At 40.3% G+C, this 20,488-nt stretch overlaps 1 protein-coding gene across 1 annotated transcript; it reads right to left on the bottom strand.

Moving 5' to 3' along the window:
• Positions 1–2,732: 2,732 nt before the first annotated feature.
• Positions 2,733–19,312, bottom strand: frmd5b (FERM domain containing 5b). Its single transcript, XM_030766238.1, has 14 exons — positions 19,211–19,312; positions 9,723–9,827; positions 8,900–8,942; positions 8,613–8,691; positions 8,107–8,204; positions 7,869–7,992; positions 7,576–7,663; positions 7,346–7,434; positions 7,083–7,146; positions 6,784–6,875; positions 6,519–6,593; positions 5,945–6,013; positions 5,681–5,787; positions 2,733–3,313 (listed from the first exon to the last, which is right to left on the bottom strand). Exons 1-14 carry the CDS (start codon positions 19,310–19,312, stop codon positions 2,733–2,735), a joined length of 1,716 nt encoding a protein of 571 aa, XP_030622098.1.
• Between the last annotated feature and the right edge of the window lie 1,176 nt (positions 19,313–20,488).

Here is a 20,488-nt window from a genome sequence, read left to right as displayed (position 1 = left end):
TGATCAGTTAGCAGCTGAACAAAATCTTTTCTCTTTTCCTCTATGAGCAAAAACAGTCCTTTCATCGTTACCACAAGGTGAACCAATGGGAGCTTTGCATGTGGAGTAGTGAAGGCACCTTCAGAGACAGAGAAAATATACGTAATCATGATTGGCTACATCAAAGGTTATATTTTCCAGGAACCAGCTTTCTCACAGTCGCTGAGAAATATCTAAACTAGGAGTTATAGGCCGGGGAGGCTCCCAGAGATTGTGTTTGTACATACATACAGATATTAATGTATGCACCCAATGGATGTCGTTTACAGCACAGCAAAAAGTCATAGCTACACCAATTCAAACAGTAAGTGCTGGACCTCACAAATGAGCCTATTTCTGATAAATATTGCATATGCTCCATTTTCTATAAAAAATAAAAGTTAAATCGAAACATAACATTTGTATAACACAAGGTAAAAAAAATGTAAAATGTGCCTTTTTTTCTGATAAATGTTGCATATATTTTATTTTCTGCAAAACAAAGGTAAAACTCTACCACAAGCCAATAGCTTAATGATTTTAACCAAAAAAGTACCAATAATACAGTAATAAAAATAATACAAAACTACTAGTCAGATAAATAGAGTATTTCAGTACATAGAGTGATAAACAGTGAGCCGGACATGCATGGGCAGCAGTAAGTTATGTCAAACCCAGAGGCACAGGGGTAACATTAGGGTTAAAGATCACTGGGTGCAGAGCACAATATTGACCATGTGCAAGTGCAGTTCAGATTTCACACTATTCTTTAAACTTGGCCCACCTCGCAGTGGTCTGCTGTTCTCTAACACATTCACGTAACCATTTGGTTTATAAATGTTAAATGTGAATTATTTAACTATTGAATCATATCATTATTTTCAGACGAATCTTCTCTTTGGGTAAGAATTCACGACATACATAAAATGACACCTTTTATATAACCTAGTTCGGCACCACCAAACCCCACAAGTCCTTCAATGTGGTCTGCTTCAAAATAAAAATTACATTCTGATTTCTATACACAAAACCACACAAGGCAAAACATTACAGACATATAAAGAGGGGTATGTAGTGTGTGTGTCTGTGTCTGTGTGTGTGTATACATGTGTATGTGTGTGTGTGTGTGTCTGTTTGGGCAGACAGACAACACCCTGTTTAAAGTGTCTCCTTACCAACAAGAGTGCTAAATCCACAATTAGGCCACACTGTCACCATTTGTTAATAAGAATAATATAACTTTAAAATGTTTTATGCAACAGTTGGCTCCTATTAACAGTCGATGTATTGTACAAAAAAAAATCTAAATTAAAAAAGAAACCTGCTGGAATTTTTGCTCACAAAAAAAAAAAAAATCAAAACAAAAAAGTGAGATTAAAAAAACTACAGTGTGAAGTAAAATGTGGTAATCCAAATTTGATTGATAATGGATAAGGTGGCTACTGTAAGATTTATTTGTTGCTGGGTTTATTTACTGCTAAGAGGAAGAGTCATCAGCATCTATTATTGCCCACGTACACTCACCTTTTCAAGATATCAGACCAAATAATAATCATCAGTTAAGTCATTATCAGATCTGAACATTAATAATGAGCATATTACAGCAATGTCATGTCTTTGAAGTTAAGGTTGTTATGCAAGCATAGACAGTCAGGAAACACAGCAACCCAGATATATGCACATTCCTTAATCTTAAAAATGGTAAACAGATGACATGTTAAAGGAAATTCACTGTCAACCCGACCCAGTAACCATCATAAACACATACACCAGTCACACAGAGCTCAGAGCAATCCCCCTCTTACAATCTTACAATCTGAAATGACAGGAATATTGCACCAATAGCCCAAATAGTACTCAGAGTTGGTTGCTTAATACACACTCACTACTGCAACTACTGCAGGATTACTTCACCAAATACCTCACACTTAACCATTTGTCTTCTCTATACTCTAGTGTTTAAATTAATTGTATAAAAAGATACCATTCATTGTTATTTTTTCACTCTATTTTCCTCTCAGTTTAGAATTTCCAGTAACCCATGATCTGTCCTCCTCACGAGGCAGCCACCTCAGTTAAAGTGAGTGAGGCTCATACGTAGCCTGCCAGTGCACCTCTTCATCCCACTGAACATATAACATGCTTTGGAAGAAGAAGCTATTTGCATAATGATACCCCTGACCCCTGAACTTTGACAACTGACTCTTCCTGACCGCCTAAGAGAAGTGAGGGTGACTGTGGCTAAATGGAGCCAATTCGTGTGGGGTTTTTTTTTTTTCCTCCTCTGACACTAGTCTAAATAGTAGAACGACCAAGTAGATGTTGGTTTTAGTTCTGCTACTTGTAATGCTACAGGCATGACTGAAGGAAACGGTTTCAGGGGCCCCTGGGGATAGAGAAAAAAAAAGAAAAGAATGGGAAAAATAAGACAGGGAGTGGGATACATTGCTCCCTTCTCTCGGAGTACACAAACGAATAGAAAAAAGACTTAACATGTTAAACCAGGGCTTAATACAGTTGTCAACATATTGCTCTCTTCCATACCCGACACCCTGTTAGATCACTGCCTTTGAAAATGATCAGTATTGATCATGTATTGCAATCCAAATTTATTGACAAGTGGCCAAGCGTCAACCTGGAAAGTGCATGACATTTTCAATTGTTAACAGTGTGCTTGATCTCCCACCTTTCCTGCCCTCTCCCCTCTTCCTCTTTTACTTATTAATGAGGTGTCCCCCCATCCAGCGGAGTTTGCAGGCGAGCCAGCGCCTCAGAGGGCAGAAATACTCATAGTGGAACTGCTGGAACTCAGGGGTGCGACGGATGTCCCTCAAAAACGCCACATCCAGGTCGGACTCTGTCAGTGCGATAAGGAGGAGAAGGAGGGCGAAGAGTAGAGTAATGGAAACAAAGAACAGCCGCACCACACTGAAGATAAACTCAGTCACCCGTTCCACGTCTGCCTGGGTCTTATCCAGACGTGGGGCTCTCCTATTGGGTTTAATGTCAGTACGCTGCCCACGCTGCCCACCCTCCTCGGTGCCCGACTTGGGCCCCCTGTCGTCCTGGGTGCCACCGGACTCGTTGGAGGATCGGCTCAGGGCGTGATGGAGCGAGCAGGCGGAAGACACGGGCGTGGGTAGGACGCTGTCAGAAGGACTGTATGATTCCTCTGAAATCACTGCCACCCCATTACTGCCCTCTGCTGTGTTACCATGAGAACCGCGGAGCGAGTCACCATGGGACCCAGAACTCACCGGAGTGGAGTGTCCACTGTCACGGAGAGACTCCAAACCTGAAAGAAGAGTGGGCACAAGAGAGGGAGATTGAAAGGGACAGTGTGTGTGAGAGAAAGAGAGATGGAGAGAAGATGAGAGTGAGAGAGAGAGGGAGAGACAGAGAGAAACAGAGAGAGAGAGAGAGAGAGAAAAAGACCGAACAATCATGGAAACTACTGTGTTAATAGTATTGGTTAGTCAGATCTATTTTCATTGTTAACCGAACTGTTCCTCTGTGTGTCAAGGTCGCGCATTAAAGCTAAACAAAACTCAGCTTTTTTTTTACTGAGAAAGCTGGAGATTTAACAGAGTTTGTAGGCTGCTACAAAGTGATTCTGGACGTTGATGAGTAGGCAGCTGTAAAGCACAGTGGACAAACATAGTTACTGTAAGGTTAAGTGGACAGGTTGCTGCTATGTACATAATAAACATGTCATACATTTCACAGACTGCAATGAGCCTGTTTTAAGCTAATGCCAATAAATGTGTCAAAGTCAGTCACACTGAAGACACTGAGATCATTAACACCACTCTAAACCAAACACACACACACACACTTTACTGTTAAAGTGTGCGCACAATACTTAATAGGTTGTGTGTATGTTGGAGCAAATATAATGTAATAATTAGAATCACACTTGGTAAGGATGGTAATGCATTCAACAGTAATGAGAATTATGTGCTACATACATACAAATTATCCAAACATGTAATAATACAGTAGCATAGTTTTGTATGACAAAGATCAGTCAGTATGTAAATCTTCCTTTAATATTCACTGTCCTGAATATTATTTCACTAAATCACAACATGCTCATATTTTAAAATACAGGATGTTTAAAGGATTAAAAGAATATCACTGCTGTGAGTTTTGGTATATAATCGCATTATTATCAAAATGGCATAACTCAAAACAAGCAAGATAACTCAGGTAATTTTTCATTAACTGCAACATAACACAAATCACCTACATCTCACAGTTTCCATACAAATATCATCACCCACTCCTGCATACATACATGCTCTCTCTCTCTGTCTCTCTCTCTCTCGCACACACACACACACACACACACACACACACACATACAGATTTGAAAAATCTCAGCAGAAGAATCCCAGACAGCACACTGTCAGAGAGAGGTTGCTTGTTGTTGACACTGGTGAGGTTTACCTGTAGCAGTTGCTGGTCGTCCATAAGGTGAAGGCACGCTGAGTCTGGATGGGGCTCTGGTGGCGCCCGAGCCCCCCGGCAGGGAGGGGAAGAGAGGCAAAGCCCCCAGAGCTTTGCCCAGCAACCTGGGCCCCATCGTCAGCACACGCACCTTCACATCCCGGTAACAGTGATTTATCATCCGTAAATGAACGTTAACCTTCGTTTTAATCCGGATCAGACACTTCACCATGGTGCCACAGTGCGTGTGCGAAGTGTGCGCGTGTGAGCGTGCGAGATAGCGTGTTTATGCGGATGTATAAGAGTCCCCGTCTTTGCTGAGCTGCTGCTATGGCGATGCCTTTGAGTTGGTTTAGCTAACTGCTCATTGGACACGATGAGGAGCGTGTGTAAGGAAACAATACATCCAAAAGAAGCTAAAAGAGCACCAACCAAAATGCACGACTCTCATCCTCCATGTGTGTAACAAAAGAACAAGCGTCACACACAACATACTTTTTTCATTCTCACTCACCCCCAAGTGACATACATGGAGTGTCGCTCAAAGCTACTCTATTTATAGAGAATGTAATAATAACACAGCAGATAATGGGTGTGGAAGAGGGGGCTAGGGACTCCAGACATCTCCACCTCTCCACCTAAACCCTGCTACATACATTTACTGGTAGCATCCGCAGCCCAACATGTGAAAAAAAGTGACTGATGTCCTCCTCAACGGTGTATCAAAACAACACCTCGAGAGTATTACTTTCACAAAGTTCAAAAAGCAGAATACAATTCTCTCTCTCTCTCTCTCTCTCTCTCTCTCTCTCTCTCTCTCCCCTCTCTAAAAATAACCTATGATATGAAGACAGAGTGATGGGGACAGGTGAGTGTCTTTTCTCATACTGCACAAAGGCTATAACTCTCAGATTACAGAGAGAGAGCAAGAGAGGAGGGGGAGCAGAGACGCAGAGAGAGAGAGAGAGAGCAAGAGAGGCAGAGACAGAGAGAGAGAAAGAGAAAGAGTCTATTTTGACAAATCATCTGAATTGGACATAATAAAAAACATAAAAAGACCAACATAATATTTACCCATACATTTCACATTGACACAATCAGCTCTGTCAGTCATCAACCAATCCATACTCAAAAACAGCTATTTACACTATAACCAGCTCAACCAAACTGAGTCTGTGTGTAGGTAGCCTGTGTGGATGTGTGAATACATTACCTTCCATAATGGATATGTGGACAGCTCTCCTGCGGGTTCGAGGAACACTACTCTGTCTGGGGCCATGTGTGATAGAGGGACAGCTCCTGCTAGGGACCATCCCAGTCCTGAGGATACACACAAACTACAGTAAACTATCAGAACGTACAGAGAATCCAAGCACAAACAAAAACACTCAAACTCCATGAACTCTATTCAGCTGAGCAGAAAGAGAGAGGAAGAGAGTGAGAGAGGAGTGAAGAGAAGTTGAGGTCAAACTCAGACCTGTGTATCTCTGGAGGTTCACGTCTGATTTTGGCACTTTGCTCCATAACCTCTTTAGCCACCTTTCCACTGGACAGAGAAACATAATCAAATGTTTTATATAAAAGACATGCCTGAAATCACAAAATGAAATCACTGGAAGGAGGGGGGGGGTGCACATCAAAAGCTTTAAGTCAGCTGAATGCAAATACGAGAACGCAAGCAGAACGGGAATGAATACTGCGATCAGTTTACAGTTCGTGAACCTTCTATTACATCTAAAAATGCAGTGGTCTACTAGAAAGTAGAGAAATGGACTTGTTTCTTACGGCGAGAGGCTCTGGTAAACTTGTTTTGGTGATTGGAACGCCCTCGTATTGTAGTAAACCATATGGCCTGGCTTTTTCAGTCTCCAGATCTAAAAACGACTGAACACTTGTAGGAGATTCTGGAGTACCACAATATTTTTACTTTTAAAACAAATGCCAAGGTGCACTGACACTGATCTGACAGCTCAGGGTGGCCAAATGATCTATGACGGTGTTTTGTGGATCTTCCCTTTAATGAGCGCCAACACTAAACCAGCAACACTCACCTGTACCTGAAGCGGCTTCCTTTGAAGAACAGGTTGCTGCTGGAGACAGTTCGTGCCTGACTCGATTTCTCCAAGCTGGACACAAAAACAGTGAGTTAATGAGTCAGACAGAATGAGTGAGTGAGAAAGGGAGAGGAAGAGAGAGAGAGAGAGAGAACAATCACGGAAACTACTGCGATAGCAATAGTATTGGTTAGTTGACAGAACGTGAGCTAAAATGAGCTAAAATGTTGTGTGTTTGATAACACATGTTCACCAGACTCACTTGTAAAAGGCCTGATTCTCCACCCCACATTTCCACAGGTGCTTGCAGGCCTCAGGCGTTGGAGCGAAGTATGTAAGAATGATCTTTTGATCCTGGGCAGGTAAAAAGGGTTTCGATTTAGGATGGTCATGATACTGTCACACAAACATCAACTCTGGAACTATTTAATGACGTGCATTTATTCGCCTGTGACTGTTTAATGAAGCCCTATGATATAATTACCTTTACATGATGAGTAAAAAACTGCCAGTTGTTGGATTTCAGATACTATATAAATATGAAATCATGCACACACTTACTTCTTGCTGACTGGCATATATGTGGAATGTCTTTCCTTCAAACTTCATTTTGGACACTTCATTCCTATTCATAATGATGGCAAATGTATATAAACACATGGTCACAGCAGCAGGCACACGCACAAAGTCCAAATTAAACTAAAGTTCAAGTCAGAAAGTTCAGATTAAAGTTATGTACACAAAGTTTTAAAAAATATGGATTTACTTTGTGTTTTTAAAGTCATTATGACTTAATGAAAAGAGAGATTCTTCATTATTCTCACCATTTCAGGAAGTGGATCCTCCTGTTACCCTGCAGCACCACAAAGCCAAACGGCGTAAAAGCTAGAAACGCTGTATTTCCAGATACATCCTGCCCACACGAAGCAACGAGAGAAAAGTACAACAACTTCAGGGGTATTCTCCCGAGATAGGCCTCTGTCTAATTGAGTATTACAGAACACAGAGATTTCTGTGAGGACTGTTTAGTAAACAAACAAACATAATCTCTAACCTTGCATGGATGTGGATCTACCCCATAGGTCTCTAAAGCTTGAGCTCTCTCCAGGAAATTCAACTCTGCAGTCTCAGGACTCTGCCCTCTGAGAGAGAAGAGTGCACACACACGCACACACACACACACACACACACACACATACACACACATACACATACACATACACATACATACACACACACTCATTTGGTCAAAGAACAGAGACAAAGAGAGAGAGAAAGAGAGAGAGAGAGAGAGAGAGAGAGAGAGAGAGAGAGAGCGTACTAGGAACTAGTATAGTTGAATCTTACACAAGTTCACTCTTGTGGATCTCAGCAATGCGACGTTCCAGGCGCTCTGAGTGTTTGGGAAAAAACTGAAACTTAGAGCTATAGCCTTCTGGATGCTTTCCCGGGTCATAGTCTCCAATCTCCGCTGGAGAAGAGGAGAGAACACAAGAAGAGAAGTGCTCTGCATACATAATTCTTTTCTGAGAAAATACAAGAGTTATGAACTGACATGTCATGCTTAGGTTTTGTTCTTTTTTACCCTGCAGAATATACGCAGCCAGCATGGCAGCATCTGATGTTTTGCACAGTAATCGGCCATGGTACAGATCCCTTTTAATCTGCAGGAAGACCAGATATCTGAGAAATAACAACAGAAACACAGTAAGGCAGTCAGACAGTCATTTCAAACTGAGTTTTGCATGAGAGTGGAACATAAGTGGTAAAATCAGATGAGAGAATCGCAGAAATAGTTTATTTTGAGATTGTTTTAGAGAGCTGATGATGAATTCAGCTTTTAAAGATTGCATGTCCTGTAGGTGTCTGTTTCTCCAACAGAACTAATGAACTTACTTCTTAAACCAAGCAGGCTATTAAGAGCTACTGGATTCAGTCAACAGTGATGTAAGCGATTGGAAAAGATATCTGAAAGCCATGTGGCTATAACTGAGTAGCCTTGTCCTGGAGGGAGGTGTGAAGTGATGGGGGGGGGGGTGTATGGGTGTGTGTGTGTTGGGGGGGGGTAATTGTTATTGGAAAGGTGAGCACCTGGTGATCTCCTCCTTCAGAGCAGCAGGATCAGGAGGGTAGAATTTCACGCGCAAACACATGGTGAACGGTGGCTGAGCTGAGACAAAAACAAGGGTTCATTAACATAACAAGGTTTTTTTTGTTTTTGTGTCTGTTTGTTTGTCTTTTTGTTTTGTTTTTACATTTTTCTTTCACACCAGTGCATTTTAAAAACAGAAAATGAGCAATAAGTGATAAGACTAATATTGTCACAGATCAATTCTAAAATAGTTTGACATGCAATTTTCACTTCCTTTACGACTTACATTTCATTTGCTTGAAAATAGGTTTAGTAAACTCCAGCCAGTGCTGAAATAGAAATGAACAAAAATCAGAAAAAGAATATGCAGATTACTCCAAATATTTAGTTGCCTCTTGACTTTTTATGTGTTCCCTAACTTTTCTCCAATCTAATTCTTGCCTATAAAAAGGAACCTGACTAAGAGTCGTTGCATAGCTATTGCATCAACCCCTCTGCACAGTCAGGGCGGAATTAAAGTTACTTAGTTTAATAAAATTATCTCTCCATGATCTCATTCAGGGAAACACTCAATGAGTCATTCATATGACGATGGCCCAAATGCTTATGATGTACTTCCAAAATACTGTAAAATACCAACATTTCCAGAGATCTTTGTACTCCGCCTAGTGGAGAGAAGTGCACGGTCACTAATGATAACTAAACAAACAAGTGTTAGTGAATGCTCAGCATCTCTCTCTTTCTCTCGCTCTCTCTGTTGTTCTCTCTCATCTTCCCAAAATACAAACACTGCACCATCAAGGGTCCTTTAAAACAAATCAAACTTAGACTTCACCATGGAGCCAAACTTCACTTTTCAGCTTTATACAGTAAAATTCTGCACATCCTGAGTCCACATGTCATGGGACAGCCTTTAAAGGAAAGAGACTTGAGAAACTGAGTAAGGACTAAAAGAAAAGTTAGAGTTGTGTTTGTTCTAACTCTTCTGTCTTTGATCCAGTATACACACCTCAGCAGTGCTCCCTCTACCCAGAACATCGCAGTGCACACTGCCTGATATAACGCTCAATCTTCTGCACCCTTCCCGAAACTTCACAGTGATGACTCACCCTCTGTTTGTCTGGGTCCACATATCTGATGCCAAAGTAGTCTCTCTCCAGGAGGTTGAGATGATGGCACACCTGGTCAAACAGGCACTGACCTTTACTGTCCCTCTGTAAAACATTACCACAGTAAACCAACCTGCCTCAAACCATTTTGTGTGCAACAAATGCTCTGTTACAGCAGTGAAAGAAAGCATCGTTCTGTAGAAGAGAAACAACAGAGTTCAGGACACAGTCTGGTGCTACAATACGGCATACCTGTCTTGGGGCAGGCGTGACAGACTGGCACTATAAAATGAGTCACTGTCTAATGACTATATTAATGCAGCAGTGGAGTCAAGGGCAGACAGCTAAGTCGTTTCAGCTTATTTTTTCACTCAGAAGAGGAAAACTTTTATAATGAGGGCACACAACCTCATTGTAAAAAAAATAACCCCAATTTAAAATCGTAAGGCAACCTGCAAACAACCCTTTGGTAAGAATTTCATGCAGAAAACTTTTAATGCAGAGTGCAGTACACTTTTTTATTTTATTTTATTATGGTTTTAATTGACCAGACTTAAAGAAATGAGAACGCTCTGCGGTGCTCTCTGGAGTGTAAACACTGTCCACATCACAGAAGCAGATACCACTATATGTGAGCTCCTACTGTGTCTAAATTGGTTAAAAATCACTACAATACAAGTGCTTCTTTATCACTCCAGATGATGTCTATGGTGTTAAAAACAACTTACGACCACAGTTCGCCTTTTAGTGCAACCAGCAACAGTTTGTTCATGCTGTAAAGTAACACAATGTGTTGATGCTGATGTTTTTTTCTTGTATCTGACAAGATATTCCAGTCTTACATAACAACACATATACTACGTCCAGCTAGCTGAGAGTGCTCTGTTTATTCCATCATATCATAGTGGGCTAAACTCTTTGAAGAAAAACTAGTATTAGAAAACTGCGGTTTATCTGAGCTTGTCTCTTTCTCACTCATCTTGAAAAATTTCAGATTTTCTTGATTTTTTTTAAAATCAGTTGTCATATATTCAGTCACCGCTTTCCAGGTACAATGATCTTCCAAATGCACGGTCTAGAAATAATATACAGATTGTAGTGGCTGTGTTGTCTGTTTTTCAAAATAGTTTTAAATGTAGGTGACATTTCTGATGTGACTGCATGTGTGTCCATTTTCATTCATTCAGTCATTCATTTTCTAAGCCAGCTGTCCTGACTGGGGTTGCAGGGGGGGGGGGGGGGTTGCGTGTACATTTGTTTCATATATTTCTTTTTGCGAGCTGTAGATTTTTAGTCAAAGTTAGATTTTATTGAATGATCTAATAACTCTTGGAATTTTACCGACAGTTCTGAGAAAATACTACATTATTTCAAGGACTGTGATAAAAAACTGTAATGCACATTTGAAATGATATGAAAAGTCTTTTATTTCCTTGATGTGCCATCTGCACTTTTCCGGACCGTCTAAATGCCTAAATCTCTAAATCTCTTTCTTTGTAAGAGCATAAACGATAAGATATTATGATAAATGATAAGATATTATACCAGTGGTGCATTGAGATATGCTGTTACAGCCTCTCTGTTGTAATGACATTTTCAAACATTGCTAGCTTCATGGAGGCTTCATGGAAACTTTTAAACTTGCTGTAAAAAAAATGTACAAATTAAGTATTCTAGAAAAGGAAAAAAGAAGAAATTTCTCCCAAATCGCCAAAGGGTCCTCCATAAAACAATATTGAGAAGAGAAGAGAAGAGAAATTGTACAAGGGCTGTGTTTGGTTCAATCAGATAAAAAGTGCACGCAGACACTACAAAACACCTCGCATTGCACCACTGTCTGTAGCTGAAGAATGTTCACAGCTTAGTTTTATTCAAAAAACAGCTTCTACCCATCTAAACATACACTTACATATCTACACACTGCTGGAGGTTGTCATTTCCATGTCAGCACCAGCAGTGCACAAGACAGACATGAGAATTAGGAAGAGCCCGACATCAACAGAAACATGAAACTCTTTCTGAACAAATATTCTGTTTTGTCATGACACATCTTGACATATAGACACAATGGAATGGGAGACAACACTTTAATACAACCCAGGTAGTCAGCTCTAGTGCCCAGCTCCCTCAGGGAGCTATTTTGAGATTCATGAGTTGAAAATGTGATGACAACAGATATTTGACATTTAGAGAAAGAGACTGTATCAGTGATGATGGTGATACCCAACTCTGAACTCACTTTAAATTGCTAAAAGATCTCAATATCAGTACAGGACACTGGGGATAAAAACAGATCCCCTCGTTTAAAGCTGCAAGAAAAGAAAGAGGTCACATTCAGACAACAGTTCACATGGGTGGTTAATGCAACCCTGTGTGTGGTCACCCTAACAGCAATTAGAGGCAGAGGCATTAAGTTAATACCCGTGTGTTTTAGTGTATGTGGTTTACAAGTGTCTAACAAATGGGTACATCGTGGGCATGTTGTTTTTATTTTTAGATGTCAACACACACACACACACACAAAACAAACAAACAAACAAACAAACAAAACTGGAGGATTGTTTGTTTTATTTAGCTGTTTGATGTTCAGATTACCTGAAGTAAAAATGTTTGTTGATTTTATATGTATTATTTCCATGATTCTTAGTGGAATAACACATGTAAAATCAACAAAGCCAACTTGTCTGAGTAATCTGAAAATCACATAGTTAAATAAAGTAACATCTGTTTCATTTTTAGTTTCTTTTGTTATGATTATGGTTATTGCTGTAAATTTTCAGTATCAGTAACATGTAAGTCATTGTGAAGCCAACACCAAGATATAAAGACAATCATGCGAGAGAGGGCAGGATACTGGCTCCTGAGAGCTTGAATAAGTGAAGTATGTCTCTCACAGACAGCTGGGCTAAAGCCAGGCACCAAGTCTACTCATCAATAATAAAGAAATCAGTCACAATATTAAATGCATCTCATCCCTTTTCATCAAATTAATTACACAAATTAAATAAAACATCTCTGTAAGTAAAGCAAGCCTCAGCTATACACTCATGGCCACATACCCATTCATAGAGAACAGAAGTCAAAGTTAAGTTAGGCATCTGATCAGAGACTATAACTTTTCATCTGCTTGTCTATCCAAACCAGCACAGTGAGAACATAGACATAACCAAAAACATTGTTTCTGTTATGTGGCTGAATGCAGTTCTACAGTCACTGAGGTTAACATTTTCAGCTGTCAGTGTCCAGATCTGTCAAGAGACAGCACAAAATACAAAGCCAATCCATTCTCTGCTCTCTGGCCTGTTGTGGTCTCTCTGAGAGCAAACATCACTGTCCTGATTTTAAGAGCCATAAACGTAAGTGCATTTCTTGGAGCACATTTAAAACGTACTTCCAAAGACCTTTTCTCTCTGAGTTTGAATGAAGAGCCCGAGTCCAGAGATGAACAGAATGAGACCTATGGAGCCCTCTCAAGTAGATTAGAGTCTTAAGAATATCCTGTGGGACTGAGCACTGAGACTAAGACAGGGAAGCTAGACACACACACACACACACACACACACACGCACACACACTCTTTGAATCTTTTACCCAGTGGGAAGTGACTCCCTAAAGAATTCATTACAAAGAATCCACATGAGGCCAACCTAGCTCTATGATTCTCTCTTCTCTCTCTCTTCCTTATAAATGTCATGTAAAACATTGTATCTGTGCACCGCAACTCATTACCAAAAAGCTCAAAGCACCGATTGCACTCTATTGATGATACGCCATGTTGATGATGAGTCTGTGGTTGGCAGCCTGGTGCTGCTAACCAAGCTGATCTGAGCTGAGGCGGGGTGCAGAGCAGGGCGAACACTCATGGCATGACCCCTGCTGCTCTAGACACAGTTCTTCCCGGCCCAGGGGCAGCAGGCTGTAACTCTCGATGACAGCCAAGGAGCAGCGTGAGGAGAGAGGGAACATCAGAATGTCTCCTGACAACAGGACAAGAGTAGAGCTGTGGGGTAACCAAAGGAACTCTGGTCTAGATGCCATTTTTAAAATGCATTGTCTTAGAAAGAATACTTAGCAGTCTAATCTCTGGGGGACAGCTGGACTTGAGTGCATCAAATCTGTGGTTGTCAAAATGTATAATGTTACCCCTACGCTGTATTCTGCAACCTCAGTTTGCAATAACAATTACAGATTAAAGTTGTTGAGTATGATGCAGTGGGTTAGTGATGGCAAGGCTGTACCATAGCACTGATGTAGCTGAAGAAAGTGGATTTAACATCCTTATAGGATTAAATTTGGTAAACTGTTGAATGTTTTCCTAAATTGCCCTTGCTCTCTCACTCTCTTTAAAACAAAGGGTCAGTGCTGAAGTCTCAAAGGCATGTTTAAGGTCATTTCTTGATTTAATGTGACTGACATAAGTGGTTGGTCCAATAAGGCAGAGAAGTTAATCATGCCCTGTGGCCATTTAACCAATCCACCACACCATTACACAGTCTGTTAAGCCTATAATACTCTATTTCAACAACCAATGTTGACAGCCACTCACTGCATGTTTATATGAAACCTTTACCACATTAAAGATCATGGTTACCTGGAAAAAATCTAAGTACATAAAAGGTAATCTCTTTAAATCAGTAACAGAGGCTTTACATTTACAATCAATCATGACAATGCTGTTTCCTCTGTGTGTGTGTGTGTGTGTGTGTATGTGTGAGAGAGAGAGAGAGAGAGAGAGAGAGAGAGAGAGACATGTGTCACTATATATGGGGTGTTTAAAAAGTGCAGACAGCAGATAATACAATTCTGACAAAGGTCAAATGCATTACTGATCCCTGGTCATGTCCATGCAGAGCCCCAGAATGTGTGTCTCTCTGGATGTGCTGTCTTTGCATTAAACCAAGCAGGGGAAAGTCAAATATAGGTGGTTTACAGATACCTCATACCACCCACTCACTTAGAGTGTTTCCACAGTGTGAGCAATAAGTTGCTGGCCATCAGCAGAAATATCTGTCAGCCTTAAAATGATTCAGTCCTTAAAATTTTGGTCACACATAAACACACACGTCAACACATTCTGCTTCTGTCCCACTGGTCAACAATGGCATATACAGAAGCACACAATGCCACACATCTGTGACAGAGGAGACTGCACAGGAGAGCATTATGCCTAAGTGACTGCATAAACAGAGGAGAGGAAAATTTCACTGGCCTGAGCATTGGTCTGTAAATGAGAGATTGTGTTTTTACTATATACCAATCCCATTTACTAAATTAAGAATAGTTTATGTTGGGGTGTTTGTGTGTGTGTGTGTGTGTGTGTGTGTGTGTGTGTGTGTGTGTGTGTATGGCAGATGTCTTGTTTATAGGGGCATTAGAGCCAGGAGCCAAAAGGTGCCCATCTCAGCAGTCTCTCAGCAGCTAGGGGCCATATTTCACTTCTAAGCATTTTAACATCTAACCAAACTCCTTTGACTCAATCAATCAACTAATGAGAGGAGAGGAGTGGAGAGGAGAGGAGAGGAGAGGAGAGGAGAGGAGAGGAGAGGAGAGGAGAGGAGAGGAGAGGAGAGGAGAGGAGCCTTCTTCTAAAGTGCCCTTAATATTTCAGTGACATTCCTTGTTTCGGAGGTGTGTGTGTGTGTGTGTGTGTGTGTGTGTGAATCCTGTCTGCCTCTAGTCTTAGAAGAGCAGCCGGGGAGAGATGATGGAATCTGCCAGTTGCCATAGAAACCAGAGGTAACATAGCATCAGAGAAGTCCAAGGACGATGGAATGTCATCAACTGATATCAGAATTCCAAGACACACATCCTAAACATGAGGCTTTAAATATGATAATAACCCAAAACTGCACAATACATCTGCATAACTTTAATCCACATTTCTTAAAGTTGACAAAGCTCCTGAGTCACAATGCACTAAATAAACAAAACATTCCCAGTAAACTGACCTGACAGTTTTGCAGCTCCCAGAGACAGAGTAGAGTTTGTTCATACTGCAACTGTCATTTGGCAGCTCAGAGTGTTTGGCAACTCAGAACAATGAATCTGCTCACAGATGTCTCAGATGAGCGAATAACCCCATCTGATCCATTTCTGACTAAAAGCCCATGTGCTTGATAAAAACATGCAGTCCAGTAAGCACGCATGTTGTGTGTTTTCTTACCATTGCCAGTCTAAACTGTTACCAAAACCATGATATATAAAGCAACAGCTCCACTCTCTAAAAGCTTGATCATTACTGATACCCATCCTTTCTTTAATCCTCCCATCCATCCATAAAAACATGCATACATTCAAATGTGAAAATGTCCATACATACATTATATACATCCAATGTTTTGTTACTCTTTCTTCCTTGTTTCTGTACTTTTTTCTGTCCCCTTTTTCAAGAAGCTCTTCCCAGAGAACAGGACAAAGACCGCAGGTAAAGACATGACCTATCAGTGAGTAGGGATAATTAGCCTGCATAAGACCTGTCCCTGCCGTGGTGGCTGATGCATGGCTACTTTACATAGCCACAGGGAAAAGGCAAGAGCTCTCCATTCACATTTCATTTTCCATGCACCCTCTCCCTATGCTCTTCAACCCTCTTGTGTATACTGTATCTCTGTCCTTTCATTCTGGTCTTTTTTGTCTTTCTCTCTTGCGTTCCGTCTGCCTCTGTTATTCTCTTTTGTTGACCTCAGGTATGCGTGTTTGTGTATGAGAATGCAGTTTTTGGTGCTGATAAGACAAAAATATATACATAAAAATTCACTGTATGCAAAGCTGTTTAGAGATATTATGTAGGACCAGCCTTGGGCAACACAGCACCTCAGTATGTTATTGGTGAAATGTGGGGGATCTGGAAAACTGGGAGAACCAATTTACAACTAAAAATTGGCTGTTGGAGTTGCGTTAGCTGAGGATTTTCTCCCCTCTCTCTTGTGGTTACCCCTGTAAATTTATTATGGTACAAGATGACAAATTTCCTTAAAGAAGGTTTAGAACATAGTTGATCATGTGTCATTTACAGGATGTATTTCATGATTCAAATGACACCAGTACTGGTACCGCTCTGCATCCTGAGGCCTCAAGTTAATGTTTTCTTTTGCTTGTGAACATGCAAATAATTCTGGTGTAGAGCAAAACATTTAAGAAAATTATCCAGATTTTTAGTTCAATATTCAGTAAGAAAGGCAATCATCTGGCAACATTTCCTCAGATGTCAAGATATGTAATAAAGCAGATGGGGAATCTCTTTGCATTTGCTTATGCTGCCTGTGACTTTGATAATACTGTCATTTAGCACTGTGTCATTTAGCAGCCTGTCATTGCTAATTTTTTAATGATAGTCATGAAACATATTACTATGGTGCTGGCTTTGAGCGGTTAAGAGTCAACATAAACTCTGCAAGGCTGGTTCTGGCAAATACCATTTGTAACAATATCTGAGGTGTATTTTCAACCCTCCCGTGTTGTGGGCTAGTTTAGTGTGGACATCTGGGCACTTTGCCACATACCTCGCTAAAATCATTATCACTAAATTTTGTTAATCAAATAGCAGTTATCATAAACATGCAAGTCGCTTTTTATTGTTATTGTGTGGAAACCAAATATACTTTCCACCATCTGTATATATGAAACTGTGTCATTCTGTTCTCTTTTCAGTTTTCTTATTAACAAACGGGACCAGTCTCTTGTGAATCAGTCAGATGAACATCATTAAGTGTATGTAGAACACCCTGAAGGCAGCCAGAAATAGTATATAAATATGATGAGAGCTTCATCCAACAGGCCCAAACATGCTGGATTAAATCTCTTTTTATGTCACAGTTTCATGGACCAGTTGGTGTTGCTAAATAGGTGACTTCTCTGTTAGACAAACCTTTCACTCAGAGCTTAGTCCAACAACTGAGACGTCCTTGTGTGAAATACCAAAGCCTGCATTAATGATGCATTTACCCACATATGACATGCAGGTACAACTGTATTTAAAACAACCAAATAGTAAATATGAAAACAAGTGAAAACACAAATATGAGTGATCCAAGCTGTCTCAGAAATCAGACATAAACTACTGATGAACAAACATTGTTTCTTTCATATTTTTGTAAGAAAACTTCAATATTTGACATGGGTGCAATTGCGTACTCCATCCATTGGAGGTCATCTTACTCAAGACTACCCTAGGAAGTGTTTTCCATATAATTTCCACATACAATTACAACTCATACAACTCATCAGGCTCTCTCCCTTTCCGGCTTGTTTTTTAATGTGTAACCAAAGTGCTTGTCCAACATGAGAGCACAGACACTTATTGATTTTATTAGCAACAGATTCAGTGTCTAATCAAAATTAAAATTGTGTAGATTAGTCTGATATGTCTTCCACTGAGTTAACGCAATAACCCGTTTGTCCTCTTTCTGAACTACCAATCAGGACCATGGAGAGACACAAGAGCACGACCATCACTAATTCACTTTCTCTGTCATATACTCATACAGTTTACCTCTACATTCTCCCTACCTAATGCAGAGAGAGAGAGAGAGAGAGAGAGAGAGAGAGAGACAGAGACTGATCACTGGTTTCTGCTTTCCTCTGATCAGCAATTCCCCACTTCTCATCAGGGCACACTTTACCTCTGCCAAACGCACAGCTGGTATGATGACATACCTTTTCTTTCTGTTTTTAAACAATTTATTAGGTTAAGTTCATCACAGCTGTACTAAAGAAACGTGATAGTACTTACATATAATTAATTATCTATTTTATTTAATGTATTATTTGGATATATTTTACGTACTTACATTCAGCTTTCTGGCAGCAAGGAAAAACGAAATTTGGGAGCTTGATAAGAATGTAAATGACATGAAAAAGGACCACGTGCACGGTTCTCAATAATGACATCTGTGACGCATAACGTCGGCGTTTTATTTACTGAGTCTCCCACACAGACTGAGTCTCTTAGTGTGGAAATGCCTCAGACTTCACCACTATCCTGTGTAAGTCATACCTAGGGCTGCCGTATTACTGTTTTATGCAATTTTCCAGTGAAGGTATGCAAGACTGAAGTTGAGGTTAGGGGGCTAACTGCAAGAATAAATCTGGACGTCATTCACAAAAATTTAGATATAGTATTTTGTCACCAACACTTTCCAGACTGTGAGCCTCAGAAACTGCACCATAATGCATCTAGACACTAAACTAAACGCGTCCCCACTTCATGACAGTTTAAGAATCAGCAGATACAGTTAACAGCAAGCCAATGAATTATGGTAATACGTTCATTTTTCGTAAAAATCCTTTCACACAACAGTTGGTTTAAAAAGGCGACGCATTGCAGAAACAACACGTCCAGTGTGTAAGTCAGGCACAATTTTCAAACGACAGCCGATAATCATTCAATGACATAAGTCATAGGTGCAACGCGCCGCAACACGACGGCGATGGTACGTGTGTCTGTAACAGTGGTAACCCACGTGTGGTGGAAACGTGTTGAAACTGACCTGAACAGTGCAGGTGAATTCTGTATCGTCCAACAGCCTGACTGTACAATTAAATTCTCTGTCCAGACTCCGAACACTGCCGCTCATTAGTCGGCTCAGCATCTTCTTACCCAGCCAATCGACGTATGATAGAAGCATTCAGACTGTGCGCAACATGTCTGTGGAGGTACATCGACGTCCTTTATCTTTGGTCCGCCTGAGCGGCAGTCAGTTTGAATATAGCTCCAGCCATAGTCATACTATGGATAGAACGCTTGTGTTCACCTACCATCAAGTGCTCTTATGCCAGCGTCCGGGCAGGCCAATGCGCTGCAGTGACCGGCCAGACAACACAACATATCCATATTCAAATCTCAGTGACGGGCGGGTTAAGTCGCAATTTGTCCTGCGTGCTGGAAAACCCAAGACTGCTGTTCACTAATATCCAAACGCTTGGCCAGTGTAATTATCAACACATTTTAATTTGGCTATTTTTTAAATTTTCGAGCAACTTCAGAGGATAAATCCAAATATAAATAGCAGGTAGTTATCTGACGCAGTGCATTAATCAATCCAATTAGTGCAGAGTTTTTGCACCGTATTCAGTCATCGAATTTACCTTGCGGTTATATCATGAAATAAACTGGATACCTTACTATAGGACAGAAATCCGATAGTTCGCTCGTTTTACGAAGTTCCTGCTGATCTGGTCAGTCAATTCAAACAACACTTACCCCCTCTGGTGATGTATCACTTGGAGTGCATTCCGTGCTGTGCCTGTATTACAACGTACAGAAATAACCGTAAAAAAAAAATAAAAAATTTTGGAAAGGATGCCTCATATACTATCTATACCACCTTCAATCAGAACGAATAAAATTTTGCTCTGAAAAAATGTTCGAACATTTCACTAGGTCAATATAAAAAAATTTGAAAGAGAAACAGAAACTCAAATAATTCTTAATCTGAAAAATATCACAAGATCTAAGATAAAAGATCTTTTTAAAAAAAACCTACCTGAAACTCCTGCTAAATTCAATTAATACAAACATAATCCTTCACAACCCTTTTCACACAGTAAATAGACTGAATAATATGGATGACCTGCAACTTTAAACAACCAAACTGTCAATCAACGGACATCAACTAAAACTTGTCGACAGCCTTAATGTCTCACAAAATTTTATATGGCATAATGGTCTAACATTTGTTTTCAATGAGTGAGCATGATGCAAAGACCATGGTTCACTGATTATAATGCAATGATGGATTGTCATATGACATTTTTGTCCAGAGTGA

The sequence above is a fragment of the Chanos chanos genome, chromosome 2 (genome assembly GCF_902362185.1).
Source record: "Chanos chanos chromosome 2, fChaCha1.1, whole genome shotgun sequence".
NCBI lineage: Eukaryota > Metazoa > Chordata > Actinopteri > Gonorynchiformes > Chanidae > Chanos > Chanos chanos.
The sequence above is the reverse complement of the archived record's forward strand: the minus strand, read 5'-3'. Positions and strand labels throughout refer to the sequence as shown.

Bases quoted from the DNA above. Each gene is read 5' to 3' on its own strand.
- frmd5b (XM_030766238.1), bottom strand. From the start codon at position 19,312: ATGCTGAGCCGACTAATGAGCGGCAGTGTTCGGAGTCTGGACAGAGAA. The intron at 7,993-8,106 runs GTAAAAAAGAAC...CCTCTTCTCCAG, and splicing joins GGCTGCGTATATTCTGCAGG to CGGAGATTGGAGACTATGAC. The intron at 6,014-6,518 runs GTGAGTGTTGCT...TTCTCTGTCCAG, and splicing joins GGAAGCCGCTTCAGGTACAG to TGGAAAGGTGGCTAAAGAGG.